The sequence below is a fragment of the Patiria miniata genome, unplaced genomic scaffold (genome assembly GCF_015706575.1).
Source record: "Patiria miniata isolate m_02_andy unplaced genomic scaffold, ASM1570657v1 HiC_scaffold_24, whole genome shotgun sequence".
Taxonomy (NCBI): Eukaryota; Metazoa; Echinodermata; class Asteroidea; order Valvatida; family Asterinidae; genus Patiria; species Patiria miniata.
In genome coordinates this window covers 8,584,900-8,606,062 of record NW_024037063.1, presented here as the reverse complement: position 1 = coordinate 8,606,062, position 21,163 = coordinate 8,584,900, and the positions used below count along the sequence as shown (strand labels likewise).

The 21,163-nt window shown below is 40.5% G+C and overlaps 1 protein-coding gene across 4 annotated transcripts in view; it reads left to right on the top strand.

The window, feature by feature from the left end:
- The first annotated feature begins 561 nt into the window (after nt 1-561).
- The window catches only part of LOC119731995 (fibulin-1-like), a 37,676-nt gene continuing 17,074 nt past the window's right edge, over nt 562-21,163 (top strand). The window contains exons 1-12 of one of the 4 annotated variants that reach the window (XM_038205337.1): nt 562-765; nt 991-1,127; nt 6,845-7,113; nt 8,827-8,959; nt 10,195-10,332; nt 11,676-11,804; nt 12,557-12,691; nt 13,799-13,933; nt 17,041-17,184; nt 18,426-18,566; nt 19,558-19,689; nt 20,743-20,877. In XM_038205337.1, coding sequence (XP_038061265.1) covers nt 1,076-1,127; nt 6,845-7,113; nt 8,827-8,959; nt 10,195-10,332; nt 11,676-11,804; nt 12,557-12,691; nt 13,799-13,933; nt 17,041-17,184; nt 18,426-18,566; nt 19,558-19,689; nt 20,743-20,877 — 1,543 coding nt within the window. In that variant the 5' untranslated portion in view covers nt 562-765; nt 991-1,075. Of the gene's footprint in view, nt 1,128-6,844; nt 7,114-8,826; nt 8,960-10,194; nt 10,333-11,675; nt 11,805-12,556; nt 12,692-13,798; nt 13,934-17,040; nt 17,185-18,425; nt 18,567-19,557; nt 19,690-20,742; nt 20,878-21,163 lie in introns of all 4 variants that reach the window. The other 3 variants (XM_038205339.1, XM_038205336.1, XM_038205340.1) reach the window with 3 other exon arrangements.

Sequence of the window (21,163 nt, the reverse complement as noted above, 5' to 3'; positions counted from 1 at the left end):
CACTTATATCAGTTGATCACCGACTTAGTGTCACCATGGAGGAAGGAATGGTGTCACTTGTGAATTAGACTAGTTTAACTTTAAGTCCTGCCCTTGCCCCCCAATTTGACTCAGATGGCTTTGTAGACCTCGTAGACGAAAATGGTCTGAGACCAGCTTTACTAGAATTCAATTTTTAGAATGAGCCTGTGCAATTGATTTTAACCCATTAGCACATACACATTACATTGTATTACATTGCATTACATTGTATTACATTGTATTACATTGCATTACATTGTATTACATTGTATTACAATTTACATTGTATTACATTGTATTACATTGTATCATGGAGTAAGTTCCTGATGACACCTTTGATGTGAGGAACTGTCACTAATAAACACTGTAACAATTTCAAGAATGTGCTTGTCTGACAAGTTCCCATTGTAATCAGGCTATTGTTTAATTGGGCATGCATTTCCTGGCCACAGTCTAATAACCACAATCCTACAAACTTTTAAGCCTCTGCCCTTGGAATGTTTATTGGTCCAAGCTGACAACCCCAAAGGGGCCATAAAACCAGGAACCAGAAACCCACAATTACAACTTGGTACATGCAGAGACTGCTTGCTCTATGCTCTGACACCCCAGTGTACATGTATTGATTTACTGGTGTCATATGGGCCATGCTGAGTGCAGTGCATGCAGTGGTGTTGGCTTCAGTTATTTTGTAGACGGTGCGCAGTCAGTAGGGTGCTCTCAGATTTTAGCCAATGCGCATGGGCAAGTCACTGTAGCATTCCCTAAGATTTTGACAAGTTCATAACATGAGTTTGGATTTGTTTTCCCACATGTTCAATTGTTTTACTACTTGTTCAAGTTTGTGAACTAACTTTTCACAAAAACACAGGTCTTGTGACATCTTTTTGGAGAGTAAATCTGATCTGTTAATCTAGCTTCAATCATTTTGTTACAGACAAGCGGCATTAGATTTGCTGTGTATTTCAGTTTTTCAAGGTTCTGAACACTGCTCAAGCTGCCTGGAAGAAGTTTGTGTACTGTGTGGATATACACTGTGCGGGGAATAAAAAAAATGTGGCATCAAGTAGCTTCAGTTCTGCTGGCATTTCTCATAACAGCCAATGGTAAGTTTAGCAATTTATTTGTATGTTTGTTTTTTTCTGTCTGTCTGTCATTGTTTTGTCATTTAAAGTGCAATTGTTGCATATTATTATTAAGGTGGTTGTTGAAGATATGTTGGTTCTGTCATGTCTGTATGTATTAATCATATAATTGCTGTTATTGATCGACTGTGAATTCATGGTTTCATGGTTTTGTCACTCCATGGTTTTGTGTACATGTGTTTTCAAATACGGCTCACAAGTTTCTGACAGGGCATGCAGGGTGACAGTCGTGATAATCATGATAATTGATATTGATAGTCGGATCAAAGAGCATGGTCGCTTGAAATTTCCAGTTAAATACTATGACTTATAAGCTCATGACATGGAAGATCTACTGGCGAATCTCCCCCCATTTAATAAGCCTGCCTAGTAAGCTGGAACTTTCAACATGTTCAAGGTTACTAAGAGCAAGGAATGGTCAGATAGTGTCCAAAAATAAGGGGGGATCCAGAACACAATATCCAAATGTTTGGATTCTAGAAGTTCTTGGATTCTAGATGCTCTGTGGTAAACTAAGATCTGAGGCAATTTCTGACCACTTTGACCAAATTCTTTTGAGGAAAAGATGGTGTTGTGCAGAGTGCGCGCCTGCCTTTATTACAACGTCACTTTAAAAAAAAAATTGGGTTTGTTTTTTGGGGGGGCATGGTTGCTCCCCCCCCCCCCCTGGATTCGCCCTTGCAAGGACTGTACATGTATGTCATGTACATGCATGTGTGGTGCTTGTATCCATGGAAACTACCCATGCTGTATTGAATCGAATTTGGGGTGCCCTTTTTTGGTTTTTTTGGTAATTTAACTACGCCATGGAGTGCCACATGCCTACCTTTCTCATTCTGGTGACAAATTTATACATACAGGGCGTCCTGAAAAAAAAATGCTGCATGTAAACCCCTCCATTTTTGCTAATTTACAACCAAAATTTTCTGCGGATGTTTTTCTTCTTCTTCCAGTGAGTACATCACCATCTTCAAGGTAATAAGATTTAGCTTGAGAATACCGTTTGTTTCATTGAGATTAATTTTGTAAATCCAAAGATATGTTTGAATAACGGCAAAGCCAAGAAACCCATTTTGTGCCACTTTCTGTGAAGCAGTTAAAATCAGTATAGTCCTACATGTAGTCTAAAACCAAATCACTTTACTGTAGTGTTAGTGATTTTAACATTTTTAAGCAGAGTGTGCAATATATATTTATATTTAATTGAACTCTTTCATTGAAGTTTTAAAGAAGTGAACCTGTCTGTACTATCAAATTGTTTCAACATAAGAACAATTATTGTCGTGTGAATGGAATATTTGTCTTACACCCATAGGGATAATGTTATAAAAAAAGCCATACTGGCATTGTCTGATCTTTGAAGCACTCGCTTCCTAAAAGTGGTATAGCATGTTTTTTTGGCTTCGCAGTTATTCAAACATATCTCTGGATTTACAAAAGCAATCTTAATTAAACAAACAGTATTCTCAATCTAAATCTGTAACCTTGAAGATTGTGTACACATTTGCAGTAAATTCCGGTTGTAATGGAGAAAATGGCGGGGTGTACGTGCACCATTATTTTCAGGACACCCTGTTTGTATTAAACTTTTTCTGTTTTGTGCTAAATTTATTTATTTTGAAAGTAGTTTTAAGAGATCTCTTTACTTCTCAGTTTCAGTTTTAATAGATTTGTCATCACATTCATTTTTTTGATTCGGAAAAAAAATGTTGCAACCTGACGCCACTTCAGCGGTTGTGTGCAAAGTCTACGGAGAGTCAAGAAAATTGTCTAAGTATTTCCCAACAAAATTTTAAATGTTTCTCAGTCCCAGATTCATGTCTTATTATCATTTTTGCAATGAATGACCTTCATTAAGATGATATATGAAGAAAAAAGTGGTATCAGGTTGCAACTTTTTTTCCTTAGTTTTATTCTTTACTTTCCTTAATTCCTTGCAAATCAAATTCCTTGTACTTTTATTAATCCGTAATCCCCAAGATCCTTCAAATGATCACGCGATTTTTTTGCAGGACTGTAGAAAGTACAGCCCAGCCACTAAAAGTAACAAAGGCTATGATGTCTGCTGAAAACATACATATGGAATGTGTCATTGGTTTCCCGGCATTAAGAAAGTCTCTAGCAAAAATGCCCAGGTTTTTTTTTCCGTCTACGGAATTCACAGAATGCGACAAGGTAATTGAAATTGAATGAAGTGCTTCACACATACATTGTATCAGTAGGCTTGAACTGATACTGAACCTTGTCATGAACTGATACTGAGCCTTCGGTTTTTTGCCCAATGGCATTTAAAATTGTTTTTAAAAATTGTTTTAATGGTGATTTATGAAATTGAAATACCTGTAGTTGATAGCAAACATTTTACAAACCATTTCTTTTGTCTCCTCGTGTGTGTTGAGAGGGCATATTGATATTGCCATTGTCATGATCTTTAAAAAAAAAAATGCTTATGCAATTAAAGGGAATATACATCATTTGCTTTTGCTGTAATTTTCAGAAATGGATGGAATTGGGGGGTTGGAAATATATAGCAAATATAGTTACACTGACTTTTTTGAGGTTTTGGGTTCGAAAATGCTATAAAAACCAAGAAAAACAATCATTTTCCTGTAGTCTGGTTCCCTGACTCCATATAAGAAGAAACAGAGCAGTTTACTTACATTGGGGAATTGTAAGCCAGGGAACCAGTCAAGCTGGCTTGTACCCGTTCATAGGTGTGTAATTGATTGCAAACAAGTGCGATGGTCAATTGGGGCCAGTATTTGAAAAAAGCCAGTTTTTTCCAACGCGTTGGAAATTGATACAAAAATACCACTTTTCTTGAAAATGACAGTATACCAGGTGCCATGATTTTACAGGATGCTTTACACTGTCATTCACGAACAGTCCAGCAAGGTATTTCAAAATGATTTGGTAGTTAAATTTTTTTTTTGATGTTTGCAAATGTTGTATTTTCCCTTTAATGCCCCTTTCCCTTTTGTGATGAACACTCATTTTGAAGAAAAAAATGTTGGGGCTTTTGGGGGACAAACAATGATAATCATACATCGTCACATGTATAACTTATTGCTGTAATTATAAAATTGGCTTGTAGACAACAACATCCGACATCGGACCTGGGGCAGCGCGGGGTGGGAGGGGTGGGGGAAACATTTGATAGGCACATTAGTTTCAAGTGTTAATATCCAGCAAATACTGCAAATCTTTTGCAATAGTTGGTCCTCCCCCCATCCAACCTACATGCAGTGATGATGCCAAAACTAGAAAGAGGGATTTCACCCAAGTTTCCCCAAATGCACGGATGCAGTAGTGGTGCTCCATATACCATCTGCTCATGGCCTTGTAGCGCTCATTGCATAACCCGAGCTAGCTCCTGGACTGCTACATCTATTTGTTAATGACATCCACATGTGTTTGATTTGACCCTCTGGGGCTCCAGCCAGGATGTTTATTTACCTACACCTGTGTCACACCTGTTACTACAAACTGGGAATTCCTGAGATTCCTTGATGAAATAGCTAACTTTTTATTGTGCCAATCTTAAAGCCACGTTTTCCAGGTCCAGATTGTATACTGAAAAAATCCAGACTTTGTCAGTTTTCTTCAAATGATATTGTTCTCTAAAATTCTCAATTTTAGTTTTCAATTGGTGTCCAAGTCCAACCAAATTTGTCTTGCCAGCTTTCACAATATATCTTTACTTTAGCTGGTAGTGTACTTTGTGCACATACCCATTTCTGATAATTACAACAACTGCAAATGATGTACATTCCCTTTAATAAAAACATTTGTGTAAGGCCAAAAAAAAAGTCTCCGGTTTCTGGTATGGAGCTTGCCCCAAAAGTGGTGCGGCGACGCGGCTTTTTTTTTTTTTTTACCTTTTTTTTTTTTTTTTTTGCTTCAAATGTCGGCTGATGACTGCAAATGGTGCCCGACTAAACTTTGTGCAAATATATGGGAGTCCAGAGAGGCCACATAAAGCTTATTCTCGATCATAACCCCATCTAAAAACACGTTAAAATTGTGCAGCAGCAGAATTCCAGTCAAACCAGTGAGTTTGGCGGTTTTGAGACATCATCTTGTATTGAAAAAAAAACTTTTTCATTTTGCCGACGCGCATAGCTGCGGCGACGCGCGCGCATACCAGAAACCAAAGACTTTTTTTTTTGGCCTAATGTGAAATTTTTGATATATGATGTTTTGGCTTGGGGGGGGGGGGGAACATGCTTTTACACCTTCGGAGATAAATGCTTCATTTTTACTGAGTGACATAATAAGGGAATAAATATGTGCAAGTACATAGGTTTAAAACCAGCTAGTAGGGGGCCTGGTCGCCAATGGACCTTTATCATGCTGCCAGTGCCACCATTTCAGTCATGTTCCCTGTATCCAACAACTGTACTGACTGATAAGTTTTTGTGCAAAAAGGAACCAGACTATTTTTCCTTCCAGCCTTGCTATCCAGCCTCACTTACATTGATTTGAATGGGAAAAAATCAAATGGCTGCAACATGATAATGGTCTTTAATGGCCCATAAATACCTTTCGGTCAAAAAGTCAGAACAAGTCAAAAATTCACAAATATCCAACAATTGTGTTCAACAATTTACTTCATGTTTTGTGAAACACCCCTGGCCATGTCTATGATTATGGGTATGTGCCTCATGTACGATGTGCTAAGATGGGAACTGTGGCATGTGCAGCGCATACTGCACATGGGAGAAGAACGCAGGAATTGTGTTTAAAACCAGCCGGTGTTTTATCCGCGAAATCACCTTCGTTCCGGACTCTTGACCAGTAGGAACATGAGGAATGTGTAAACTGTCTCAGGTATTTATGAATAACTTATAAAAATATATTAATAAATACCTAACAGTTTACTCATTACTCTTTGTCGAGAGTCCATCATGCGGCCGGTTTTAATTTTAAACAGTTGATAAAGACTGGCTCTCCGGTCTTAAACATTTTCCAGTGTCACATGAAATTTGGCCTCCTATGAAATCCAGTGCCTTTACTTAGCTTTTTATTAGTTGAACCTTCACAATCACACTTAGGCATGCACAATTCTACCACTGAGTCAGTACTCGTAGTCCTAAATTCACACTACACCGGCACAGCTGCATTCTGCGCCACTCATGCAGTACGCACGACGCGTGCACCAATCTCCATATACATGTAAGGAGTTGTGTACGACTTCTCTCAGTGAAGTCTAGAAGGGTATTTCGAAAAACATAAAGTAATATTGTTCATTAAATTTAAAATCATTGGAAATTTATAATTTTTCACTTGTTTTGACTTTTGGACCGAAAACCTTTGATTTTTTTTTTACTGAAAGGTGTTTATGAATTGGAATAAATATGTGCTTGGCGGGTATTAAACACTGTGTTTAAGACTGGTTGGAGTCTGGATGCTGATAATTACCCAAGTCGAACTTAGAATAACCCAATAATTATTGGCTGCTTACCTCCTCTCCCTAAGTTACATTCTTCTGCCTGTTTAAATCATTGATAGCAACTAGTATGGCATTGTTTTTCATTGAATTTACTCCTTAGTCTAATGAATCTTTAAAAAACACCGAGTGGCATGAGGGCATGCAAGGTGTAACAGGTAGGACAGATTTCTAATGTGTAATGAAACAAAATGAAAGCAGCTGTTTTTATTTCTTTATTGTGTACCAGCTGTTCAGCTGCAGCATTCTATCTCCATCTGCTGCGATGTTGGGGCAGAGTACGCCAACGAGCACTCATCCTGTGAAGCCATTGACTCGGAACCGGTCCCGGACATGGGACCAATGGAAGACGAAGACATCCAAGACTGCCACGTCATGATGCGATCCTGCTGCATCAAGCAACTGCAGAGGAACATGTGCTTCGATGGACTGTTCACGCGTGCCAACATTGGAAGCTGCGACCGTGTCCAGGGAGATTCATGTGGCTCAATTGAAAAGGTATTCCTGTGATGTGTTCTGTCAAAACCAGAAACTTTTGTGCAAAGCTCGAAATGTAGGTACTAGGGCTATCCCAAATATACTGTAGAGTCAAATATTCGTTCATTGAAAGAATATTCTAATAGCTTTTTGCCAATTCGAATATTTGAAAGAAGAAAAAAAAAAGCACGTCAGATCTGTAATGTTATTTTGTTTGTAAATTTGAAGCGCTTTGTTGTCAGAAACAACTTTTTTGTCGACAGCAGTTCATTCTCATCCTTTTAGCAGGTTAGAGCCCTCAACAGTTATGCAATACTTACTGCAGAACACTCCAGCTGCCCATAACATTGATCGCTGCTTGCAAGTTTTATCTGACACTAATAGTGACAGACTGACACACTTTGCATACAGCTTAGTTCAAAAAAGTCTACCAACTGTTCGCCAAAAGGACATCTAAAAGTTGCAAAATGTCATTGATGAAATATCCTTATAATTAACTTAAAGGGAAAATACAACATTTGCAAACATCAAAAAATAAAACTACCAAATCATTTTGAAATACCTTGCTGGACTGTTAGTGAATGACAGTGTAAAGCATCCTGTAAAATCATGGCACCTGGTATACTGTCATTTTCAAGAAAAGTGGTATTTTTGTATCAATTTCCAACGCTGATCGGCCGATCAGCGTTGGAAAAATTGGCTTTTTTTTCAAATACTGGCCCCAGTTGACCATCGCACTTGTTTGCAATCGATTACACACCTATGAACGGGTACAAGCCAGCTAGACTGGTTCCCTGACCTTACAATTCCCCAATATATGTAAACTGCTCTGTTTCTTCTTAAATGGAGTCAGGGAACCAGACTATAGCATTTTCGAACCCAAAACCTCAAAAAAGTCAGTGTAATTATATTTGCTATATACATGTATTTCCAACCCCCCAATTCCATCCATTTCTGAAAATTACAGCAAAAGCAAATGATGTATATTCCCTTTAAGTTGTGTTCATGTGTGCATAATTATGCAGGCCCGAATTATCCAATAGGTACAGTAGGCACTGTGCCTAGGGCCTACAAAAGATTGAGGGGGTGGGCCAACAAAAAATTTGAGGTCCTACAAAAATACCACAGTGTGCCTACAGGCTTTTTGAGCTACCAGTTTGGCCTGGCTTGTTCAGTATAGCTCCCCCACTTTTTTTGGTTTAAAGGGGGGGGGGGGCGGTATCATATCATTCCCCCCCCCATACTTTTTTTTCATCTCCGAATAAAAATGTAGTCTATATTGATTCTGTAGTTCCAAATAGCTGATTCAATTACTCCGACCTCAAAATGTTGGTTAAATTGTCTTTTGCACCACAGAGCATCTAGAATCCGAAATTGTTCGGGGCCCTTAAGGATTTAAGTGTTCAGAAATTGCCTCAGATCGCACCACAGAGCATCTAAAATCCAGAACCCCACGCAATAAGGGCTTCGCGCTACGCACTCTCATTATTTTTTTCTGATCAAGGTATGTCCCCCCCTCACTTTTGAGAAGCGATGGACGCCCATGGTATAGCTTATTAGCATCAACATGAAATTGCATGGTGATGGTGCCATGGGCAGAATAGGGCCTATGGAACACTGGTGCCAAGGGCCTACGAAACACTTAATCTGGCCCTGTGCATATGATGTGCACTAAATGAAATTGCTGAACCAGGCTTTCTGATAATTTGTGACTTGTGGTTTCCCTGGTATCAGACATGTTGTGAATGCTGTGAGCTTGGCATTAAGGCGTTCCATGAGTCGGCACCCTGTGATGGCACTGATCTTGGCACAGAGTGTGATTTTGCCTTCCGGGATTGCTGTGGAAGGGCAAGCAGTAACAATGACAGTAAGTACCCAGTACCGTTAACAAAAAAACATGTGGATACACTTATGTTTTGCCTGTAGACATCACACTGCGTACCACTAGTAAAAAAAAAAAAAGTGGGTTGGCTAAAGGCCACTCCAGGTGGAAATGGAATTAGAATTGGTTTCAACTTAGAATCAGAAATTTGACTCCATCGTCTTTTAGGAATTGACTATCTGTAAAAAGCCATTTCCGGCCCCAAAGAATACATTCAGTGCCCTTATACATGTAGAACTATTACCTAGGTGATAACTAATAATGTTAACAACAGTTATTGGTCTTGCATTTATAGTTCATCTGTTTATTCAGGACATTGTGATATTCCTATTGACATAATTTGTTTTTGAGGTGGGGGGGGGGTGTTGGAGTAATTCTATATCGAATCTATTGCTAAAATGTTGGAGTCCGCCATGGTTTGGTGTGGGGTTTAGGGGTTGCTCTGGCTAGCAAGAGCTTAAAATGTTCTGCCATTAGAGTTTGATAAAGTGGGGTCTCGGTATGGACAATCATGTTACATCTTTTTAATATGTAGCTTTTCTTTGACTATGTACCCCCCCCTCCCCCCCAAAATTAATCAATTCTGGCTGCTGCTGCATTTCAAGAAAAGTGGTATTTTTGTATCGATTTCCAACATTGGTCGACTGACCAGCGTTGGAAAAAACTTTTTTTTATCAAATACTGCTCCCAATTTATCATAATTAGTTAGTCCGCATTTTCTTTGCAATTGATTACACACCTGTAAACGCTACAAGCCAACTGGTTCCCTGACCTTACAAGTTCCCAACGTCTATAAATTGCTTTGTTTCATCTTAAGTGGGGTCAGGGAACCAGGCTACAGAAACACAAATATTTTTCTTGGTTTTTCCAGCATTTTTCACTGAACACAAAACTTGAAGCAAGTCAGTACAATATTTGATTTAAAATACGAACCCCCAAATCCGTCCATTTTTGAAAACGACAGCAAAAGCAAATGTTGTATACATGTATTCTCTATAGCTATCCCTAACAGTCCTGAATCCTCCAATTTCAATATGATTTTGCACATCCCCTAGGGAGTTAGGGATAAATGCCATTAAAAATTGAAAAACATTGCATAAAGTCTTGTAAAACTTGATATTTCTTCTCTATTTTTGTTACTTTCCAGTTGCATACCTGGAATAGGTGTTGTGCAACATAAATGTTAGGTAATGCAATTTAGTATTTTTCTGTGTATCCAGTGGATGAATGCACCCTTGCCAGGGAAAACAACCACAGACTGTGCAGTTCCAAATGTGTCAATCTGATCACTTCCTTTGTCTGTGAGTGTCCTGTGGGCTATGTTCTGGCTGCTGCTGACAACATGACATGCATTAGAGGTAATAATACTTCCATAATTCGAACGAATCATTCGGCAAACTGCCGAAATGATCCTGTTTGTACTTCTGAGTTCTGTAGGTACTGCAGCGCCGGAGACGGTGGCGGATGGCGCGAGCTGCAGCCGAAAGCTTCTGAAGGAATGCAGGATCACCCCTGATGTCGTTGCACACCTCCTTGATTGTTTGGGGCAACACACGATCGAGGAGGTGTGCAATGTCATCAGGGGTGATCCTGTTTTGGTACTGCAGCGCCGGAGACGGTGGCGGATGGCGCGAGCTGCAGCTGAAAGCTTCTGAAGGAATGCAGGATCATCTCTGATGTCATTGCACACCTCCTCGATTGTTTGGCGCAACACACGATCGAGGAGGTGTGCAATGTCATCAGGGGTGATCCTGCATTCCTTCAAAATCTTTCGGTAGAGCTTTTGGTAGAGCTAATTGTTTTGGTACTGCAGCTCTAGAGACGGTGGCGGATGGCGCGAGCTGCGGCCGAAAGCTTCTGAAGGAATGCAAGATCACCCCTGATGTCATTGCACGCCTCCTCGATTGTTTGGCGCAACACACGATCGAGGAGGTGTGCAATGACATCAGGGGTGATCCTGCATTCCTTCAAAAGCTTTCGCTGTAGCACGCGCCTTTCACCACCGTCTCCAGTGCTGTATTGACATTCTGAAAGTGAGAACTTTTTCGTATGGTTTTAAATCTCACCCTCTTGCAGTGGAGCTAAAAGGTCATAGGTTATGTAATATATGTTCATGGGTGACTTGGTGAATCAGACAAAATTGAATGACAGGTCAGTTGCGTCCAAACGGCAAAGGATGGAGCTAGGTCATAAGCCACATAGCTAAAAGTGGAGCTAGCCCCACAAATTTTTATGGCTAGTATTGGCCCTGGCTTACTCCAGAGATAGCTCCAAAGGCGGAGTTAAGTTGTGTCCAAACGACAACTATTTTGGCAGAGCTTGCTAGCTTTGGAGCTATCTTCAGAGATAGCCCTCAGTCTGATCGAAAGACCCCTAGTCAGGCATGCAGCTGATTTCCTTGTTTTTCACTTCTCACTTTGCCATTACAAATTGAAAACCACTGTACAAAGTCTTGCAAAGATAAGAGTTTCCTCATTTTTCCGTTACTTCCAAGTTGCATGCCTGCCTAGTGTTCACTAAATAGGTCATGTGGGATCATGCCCCAAGTCATGATGCTAGCAACATTAACTACCTATCTGGAGGATGGCAAACTGGGATCAATGCAGTTGAAATGTGAGGCCAACAATGAGGCAAACACAAGATGCCACACTGTTTGTGATTTGCTTCTACTTGCTTGTCAGTTTTCTTTTTAACCTTCCAGACAGAGAAGAGCCGGCCAACGCATGCGATGAGTCCCCCTGTGAGCAACGCTGTCAGCCCAATGGAAGCTCCTATGTCTGTGGTTGTAATGATGGATATGAGCTTCAAGAAAATGGATATAGTTGTCTTGGTGAGTGGCCATTTGGGTTTCGTTTTGTTTTTTACTCGCCCTGTATTCTGTCTTTACACAGAATGCACTCACTTTCAGAATGTCAATACAGCACTGAAGAGGGTGCTGTGCTGTGGCCGATAGCTTCTGAATTAATGCAGGATCTCCCCTGATGTCATTGCACACCTCCTCGATCGTTTGGCGCAACACACGATCGAGGAGGTGTGCAATGACAACAGAGGTGATCCAGCACTTCTTCAGAAGCTTTTGGCAGCAGCACGTGCCTTCCGCAACCGTCTCCAGCGCTGTATTGACATTGGAGATCGCCAAGTCGAAAGTGGCGGATTTTAAAAAGTGAGTGTTTTTTTCGTATGGTGTTTAAATCTCACCCTCTCTCACCAAGATGATGAAACTCGCTTCATAAAATTTGTCATGTCTTGTTTACATGATCTGAAATTTTAATTTAATTAAACAAAAGCGTTATTTAAGATTGAAAGTAGGAAATATTTTTTTGTTTTGACACAAAGTACAAAACGTAGAGTAACCAGAGGTCCAAGGTCTACTTTCGATTGATTGTAAAATGGGCATCACATTACATGAGGAAGTGTATGGTACATGTTTTTCTGAAATAAGATTGATAGAAATGCTGCCAAGAAATGTTTCCACGAATGACTAAAATGAAAGCTTATAATGGGGCCTGAACCCATCCACCATTGATAAGTGATTCTTCTTATTTGTGAGAAATGTACAATGTAGTTCACTAATTCTTGCAGAGAACAATCCTCCACCCTCCCTGGGCTGCCTGTATGCATCCTGTGACTACGCTTGCCGGTCTGTTGACGCCTCGTCATATGAATGCTATTGCGACACCGGCTATGATTTGGACTCTGACGGTACAACATGCATTGGTGAGTTCATTTGTCAGGATTCCTGTTAATAACACAAAACGCTGTGTTCCTATTAATTATGCAGTCCTGGTTATATATTGCTTTGATTATGTTCAACATCTATGTTGTGCAAGCAGTGCATGGGGTGCATTCTACGTTAAATAAAGGAAGTATGCTAACAAGGAGTCAGGTTGGCATAGCGGTACTTTTCTCGCCTTCCACTGCTGTGACCCGGGTTTGATTCCTGCCCGGGCCAATATGTGGATTGGGTTTTCAGTCCCTACCTGATTCCATGGGTTTTTCTCAGAATGTTCTTCTGGGGTTTTCCTCCCACCCCTAAAAACGTTAATGTCTTCACATTGTCTTCTCTTTACTGGGCCCCATGGGAGACCAGTGGATGCCACTGAATTGGCTACCCAGTTAAAATAAGAAATTCATAAAATTTAAAAAACGATTACCAACAATGGCTAAGTTCCTGCAAGTGGGACCAACTGTCTGCCAAAAGCATTTGCAATCTTATCCCCCCTCCCCTTTTTTCACATTTTTTTTTTCTTAAGAAGGTGTGTCTTGTTTTTTTCTTCTGTTTCTTCTGCTGTCAACTGGTTATTTAATCACTTCAAAGACAGAAATTTTCACCCACATAAGCAAATAAATGGCCCGCTTGTATGTTCAGGTTTCGCCTCCATTTTCGGTCCCCCTACGCCCCTTCCCTTTCCGATAATGCTGGATCCGCTATTGGGATGGCACATTCGCAAGGGCCTTTCCAAGGAACACGTAATTCTAACAATTGTTGGAGTGGAATGCACCCCTATTATGCCTTATTTAGACAAGAACAAAAATTGGATGGGGGGTTCTTTTTGTGTATTTCATTGTCATCTTAGAATACTTTGTCAGGTCAGACTTTTTAACACCTAAGTTTATTACATTTCTTTACCCAGGATATTCCCAAACAGTTTAAAACTGGTTTCCATTGGGGCCCTGCATACATTACAAATTATTACACAATGTTAAGCAAAGTAAAACACATCAGGAAAAAGTGCATTATGCATAACTCTGTTTGTGGATTTTAAAGGAAGTTTATAGTCTTACTGTTTGGTTGTCATGTAAATGATTGATGACTTCTGACAGACCTCAACGAGTGTGAAGAGATTATTGATATCTGCCCAGCGGGCCATGTGTGTAGCAACACCGACGGCTCGTACGCATGCAATCCGGACTGTACCACTGGACTGACTTACAATGTTGAAACGTCTCTATGTGAAGGTACACTGTACTTCTTGCCGGCAGCCTTGCTACAAAGAAACTCAATAATGCTGCTTCACTGATCCCATAACACCTTTTATATATCATGTTGAAACATCCAAAAACAACCAAACTCAACATTGCTGCTTAATTGATTCAATAACGCTGCATATAACAGCGCTTTTATATTATGTTGAAACATCCCAAAACAATCAAACGCAACATACATGTAGCTGTCTAATCGCTTCAGTAACGCTGTGTAACAGCGCTTTTATATTATCTTGAAATATACAAAAACACCAAACTCAACATTGCTGCTTAATCGATCCAATAAGGCTGTGTAACGGTGCCTTTATATTATGTTGAAACATCCAAAAACAATCAAACGCAACATACAGGTAGCTGTCTAATCGATTCAATAACGCTGTGTAACAGCGCTCTTATATCCAAAAACAACCAAACTCAACATTGCTGCTTAATCGATCCAATAACGCTGTGTAACAGTGCTTATATCATCTTTAAACATTCCACTGTCCGTAAAATCAAAACAAAAAAATGGGGGGGGGGAAGGGGGTGGGGCTTGACCCCACTTTTCTTTGGGGTGGACCCTTATGCAGGCATGCAACTTTTCCTCGGATCAGCTGATTTCCTCTTTTTTTACTTCCCATGTGTGCCATTGAAAATAGATAAACACTGTACAAAGTCTGGGAAAAATTTGAATTTCCCCTTTTTTTGTGATTTCCCAGTTGCATGCCTGCTTATGGACAACAGGTGGTGCTCTTTATGGCAGCACAATTTAAGTTGTTTGTGCAACATTAACAAGGGCACTTGTGAAAAAAATAGGCCACTCCTGAAAAAGGATTAGCAAGTTTCCAGTGGTTGGGCGATGATTTTTGTTATTGGGAGGCGTAATCACGATCGAGTGACCCAGTCCCAATTCAAGTCACAAGTTATTCAACTGAACTTTGACAAAGGCATTCCATTGTTATGGAGTTATGGGGGTACAATCCGGGCAATTAATTCACAATGCAGTGCACCACCAAGAGTTTACCATGTAGAGTTCATTTTTCCCAGTGCATCGTGGGAGATGGTCAACAAATTCGCAGCCCGGGACATTTGAAATTGTTAATTTTCCTGTGAGTAGTTTCGTAAATGTAGGATTCGAGTATCTGTTTGCCCTTTTGTTTTCTCTTTTCAATATGGTTATATTTGTAAGGCGGCAGAATGCTATGCCCAATATTAAATAACCCGCTACTAATTACACAGCAATAACCTACCACTAATGAAACAGCAATAACCCTCATACAATTACGTGGAGTGTTTTCTAAGTCAGTGTCGATTACAAAAGGGGATGGTAACCCTCAAACGAGGATGGTAACCCTCACATGAAGATGATGGTAATCCTCACATGAGAATGGTAACCCTCACACAGGAATATATGGTAACCCTCACACAAGGTAACCCCTTACAGGAAGATGATGTTAACCCTCACGAGAATGGTAACCCTCAAACAGGAATATATGGTAACCCTCACACAAGGTAACCCCTTACACGAAGATGATGGTAACCCTCACACGAGAGGTAACCCTCACACAGGAATATATGCTAACCCTCACACAAGAACGGTAACCCTCACAAGAACTCAGGCAAGGGAATAGTAACCCTCACACGAGGATGATAACCCTTACACGAGAATGGTAACCCTCACAAAAACTCAGAGCACTACAACGAGTCAACCTGTTAGACAAGCTAGCTCAATGATTACGGGATCGCCTTCCAGTAGTTGACCCCACCGTACGGCGTTGAACAGACGACCAGCAATCCACCACAAAATCAGATTCCCACTAGCTCCCAACCCAAGCTTCACAACTCCTGCTCCCTTTTGTTCCTACACTCATCCGGACCCAATAATAAGTCTTAAGCCCACTACAGCTCTACCTGCCGATCGCTAGCTGCTCTGCACTTCTTGTCTCGCGACACCAGCCGCCATCAGTCCAACCTTTCACCGCAGCTATGACCCGCGAACAGCCTGTGTCACAACATGTATTGCATTCACAATACGTGCTGCTGATTGGCCTACGCGCCCATTAATAACATGAATAATTCATGACTTAGACTCCTACACAACTCTGCCCCAGTTTCACCACAGTATGCAAGTTGGCCTCAGATAGCTGCAAGATTTTGTGGGAATACGGTACATTTGGGCACCGTGTATAAGATCTGTGTAAAGTCTTCTTTTTTTTCGCTTTGATTTTGTTTCCTGACTGGGCTTATCCAGAAAAGGACAAGAAATGGGGCCAGTGAAAGAAAGCATTACAATTTTCAGCATATTGAAAATATTGCGAATTGAGGACTATAATAAAATGAAAAATGTTGACCTCGCTCCTTATAATCAATCATGCAGAATGCAGATAACAATTTCCAATCGGTAAATTCTTGCACGGGAGTCAGTGACTATAAACTAGTCCATGTTTGGTGCCAAGACATTCATATGAAATGTGAAAATATGAACTGGCGAGACTTGCACACTCCGTTGTTCGTCCCCTGTTGCTTGTGACTGGACTTGTGATTTGACTTTTTGATTTAATAATAATAATAATTGTATTCATGTAGTGCTTTCCATGGTATCAACGATCTCAAAGCGCTTCACAATTATTACCCCATTCATCAGGCCATGGGACCACGCGGCAGCCGATATCAGCGCTCAATCGGTCCTCGACCCTCACAGATACCCATTTATACTCCTGGGCGGAGAGAGGCAATTGTAGTTAAGTGTCTTGCCCAAGGGCACAAACACCATGTTCCTGGCAGGGTTCGAACACCCCACCTTCGTACATGAGTCAAACACCGTAACCACTGGACCATGGCTAATTGTGACTGGAATAGTGATGGACTCCACTACAGAATGAAGTTAGTCAAGTCCATCACAAGACCATCACAAGCCCAGTTACTGGTGAATCAATAGTCAAGTCACAGATCTAGTCGTAAGTAACAGAGGATGAACAGTAATAAGCAATATGTCTTTGTCGCAGTTCATTTAAACAGCTTGTGAGCTGATTTGGGACTGTAGGCCTTGTGAAAGTCAACTACAATACTTCTGATACCTTGTGTGTTAATTCCCCTGTTAGACATTGATGAGTGCCAGGAGGAAAATGTATGCCCATTGCACAAGCGGTGCCAGAACTACAGAGGAGGGTTTTACTGCGAGACCACCAGATGCGCCGAGGGAGAACAGTTTGTGTTTGATGAATCTAACAATATCCAGTGCCGAGGTAGGAATGTTCAGTTGAGAACCTTAGCCCAGCAAGTTTGTATATACGCGAGGCGTTCTGGCAAAATGAGACACAACTGACTGAGAGTCGAAGTGAGGATTTGCAGGTATTAAAAAAGAGAATGAAATTCTCCTTACAATACTGTTTGTTGCACTTCAATTGGATACTCAGTTGACAAGTTTATGGCTGCATTTATCTGCATGTCAAAAAGCAAAATACTGAGAAAACGGCCTGTAAAGTTTTGAGTTTTGTAGTTGTTGCAAATGGAAGATGCTAATTGTTTTTTTTCCTTAAAAAAACTTTTATTCCACGATTTTTATACTTTTTTTAAAAATATATGCGGCAGCTATATCAAAGGTTATAAATATCAGTAAAGCTGAACATTAAAAAAAAATTACCCCCATTCAGTGTTTTGCATTTAACTCCACTATGGCCTGTGCCGAGTTCTGTCTCATTTTGCCAGAATGCCTCACATATTTGTCCCATAACATGGCGTCGCGCACCTTCGCGCGTCAATTATCGATCGCGTCTGCAAGCGGTCTATTGAGAATCGCACATCATGGAACCCAAATCTTGAATTCTGGCATTTTCTGTGTAGGTACATGTACTAATGGCTGCATGCAGCTTTTGAAATATGAAGCAGCAGCCAATTTCATGAAACGTTATGCAGTGGCATAATTATGTCCATTTGCGCCACAGATTATTGCCTAGCTACTGAAAATGACCTACTTTACCAGCAAATTGTGATCGTCATGGAGCCTGTTATTGTACAACTTGTCAAGGTTTATACTAGACTCTCACAGCTTTGTGTTTTGATGTAAAAGAATTGTTATTTTACTTGTGACAGAGTATAGAGTTGCCACACAATTTCGAAGAAATTCAGACAAAAATATTTTCAAACAGCCGTCGTAAATGCTGTTTTTGTTTTTGTCCAAGAAGTATAGATTATTTAAAACGTTGCACAGCTGTGCCAAAGTTTCATGAAATCAATCGTAAGTTTATTGTGCAACCGCACACTAAATTTGTTGCATAAGTCCTACACATGGCGTAAGTTATGCACTGTTTTGTGAAATCTGCTGCCGTTCTGTGGATGGTTTCTTTCCCAAGCAAATCTCTTTCTTTCTGTCTTTGTGAATTTTGTTTTACAGTTTACAAAAGTGCACTGTGTTAAAGCTAGGGGTCGGAGCCTCGGAAAACATTCATTGTTGTGACAATTTGTTATTCATTTTTCTTTCACTCAGATGTCGACGAATGCGCCAGGGGAACACACAATTGTCAAGATGGCTTCCGCTGTGACAACTCACCTGGGAGCTTTCGATGCACTCGTATCTCACCGTGTGGCACCGGATACACAGTCAACTCACTCACTCAACAATGTAGAGGTATGGATACCCACAATCCTGTACCAAAAAACAAAGGGTAAACCGTAGCTGTATCACATCCCTTGTATCAGTATCACATTCTAGGTATTATACAACAACAAAACAAACACTGCAAAAAAATAAAGTCCACACTCATTGGAGTGGTCATAATTTTGCATCTGATCATTTTATGATGATGATTATATCGTCGGTCGCACCGCGAAGTGACGTATCGTGTGCACAAAGTCCATAGAAGATACGTCACTTCGTGGTGCTTGCGATGATATAAACCCCTGGGGAATTTTGTTAGCTACATTTTGATACCCCGTTCGCTACCAAAGACTGTAAATTGTCCAAGATTGACAATGATTTATGAGAAATGCTGCAGTTTGAAAAGTTGCAAATTTCAAGATACGCGAGGAAAAATTGCAAGTGCATCCACACATGCCTGTAATTCATTGGCACCCATTGACTGCACAGTGCCCGAACAAAGCGCAGTAACTCAATTTCACATGATCCCGTGCATACAAGCACTGTGCGATCGGTATTCACTGCCGTTTGTTTCAGGCAGTGCCACACTGTCATGCAGAAATGTCCACTTGAATAACGTATTCATTAAATTTGCAACTTTTCAAACTGTATCATTTTTCATACACTGTTGTCAGTTTTGGACCATTTACAGTCTTTGGTAGCAAACGGGATATCAAAGGTCTATTAAAATGATGTTTTCATAAGATGAACAGATTCAAAATTGTGCCCCTCCAATGAGTGTGGACTTTTTTTGCGGTGTTTAGTTTGATGTTGAGGATTGCAGTACCGGTATGACCAGCTGAGACACAGCAGGGCAATTACTGGCTGGAACAAACTAAGCATGCAAAACTATACCATACGCTAACCGGTGCTTGATGGAACTTGCTAAAATAATAGCAGTTGCACATGCTAGTGCATTGTGTCTGGCCTGCCTGCTTTATTCTCTTACACTTAACCATGGCTGCTGCTTTTGATTGTTCAGACATTGATGAGTGCTTGCAGGACACAGACGATTGTCCCCCGGAATTCTACTGTCAGAACACCATGGGAAGTTACAAATGCAGGCCCTGTAGGCAGGGCTTCAAGGCAGACAGCGCAGATGGATGCACACGCGGTAATGATACATCATAACCCACTGTTCAAGTCGAGTTCACATAAGTCCTTTCGCAAGTGTGGTAACATGTTACTGGGGAGCAATAATAATAAGGGAATTCACTTGTCACTGTTCATTTGAATAGCATGTGACGGGGTCCACCCGATGTTCCCCAATACCTATGTTCTCCAATCCTTAGGGTTAGGGTTTGGGGGAACATAGGTATTGGGGTACATAGGTATGCACTCCTTGTGATTTGACTTCGGACTGGATGATTTGTGAAGACATGACTTGTGAAGACTTGTGATGGTCTGGACTGCAACTTTGTCACAATCGTTCCTGGAACTGTCACAATCGAAACTGGTCCTCTACCAGAATATTCTTACCCACCTAATGCCAAATTGTTTCTGAACTTAGACTCCTATATTAAATCTGGTCCCTTTTACCCTTTTATTTTACATTCACAATCGTCTCTTAGGCATGTGCAATACTACCAATGAGTCCGTATCTGATAGTTCTAAATTCACACTATACACCTGCATCGCCGCGTTCTGCGACACATCGCGCAGCAGGCGGGAATCCAGGATTTTTTTCAGACGGGGCACACTGTTGGGTCATTTGCTTCGAGAACTAATGCGAGCGCGGAGCCCTCTGAGGCGATTCCTGGCCCCTTTCCCCCTAGCCCTGCGTAATTTAACAAAATGTTTCAAAATTATAAGGATTTTTTCACTGGTTTTAAATATACTCTTGCTTTTAGTAAATGTTAAGTTTCTTCTGTACTTCAGTTGATAACCATGTATTTTTGTCTGCATATTTTCTTGCATTTTAATTTTCGAAAAGGAATTATAAACAACTACTTTGATGAATGAAAAACAATTTAAAAATGAGAAAAGAAATTATTGCCCATGCCCCTGCACTTCCCAATAAAAGAATGTCAATTATATATTCAAAATTAATACTAAGCTAATTCTATACATTATATTAAAAAGGGATGTGCAATTTGTGAAATTTTTTTGATTTCTCACATTTTTGTTTCTCACTTATTAATGTCCTTAACATTGTTTCTGTAACCAGATATTAATGAGTGTGAAGAGCAAGCTGATGTGTGTCCTCGTGGTCAAGCCTGCGTCAATACCTACGGCAGTTATCGCTGCAATCCTGCCTGTCCACAGGGTTTCCAATACAGTGTCATCTATAGGGAGTGCAGAGGTAAGACAGAAATTGAGAAAGTTGCCAAATGGGACAAAGGTTAAATGAATTCAGCTCTATTTCATGGCTCTGCCAACCAAATGAAGCAAACATTTTTCACTAACTATAGCTGAAAACTCTGCCTTTACAGCTGGTGTATTTCACGCTTTGGCAAGGAATTTGTCATGTGCCCATGCATTAATGTAACTTGGGATTCACTGCTTGTACTAGAGCCATATCAAGACTATTTGTTAGTCGGGTTGGACGTGGGGGGGGGGGGGATTGCCGGATGATCTCAGATTGATGT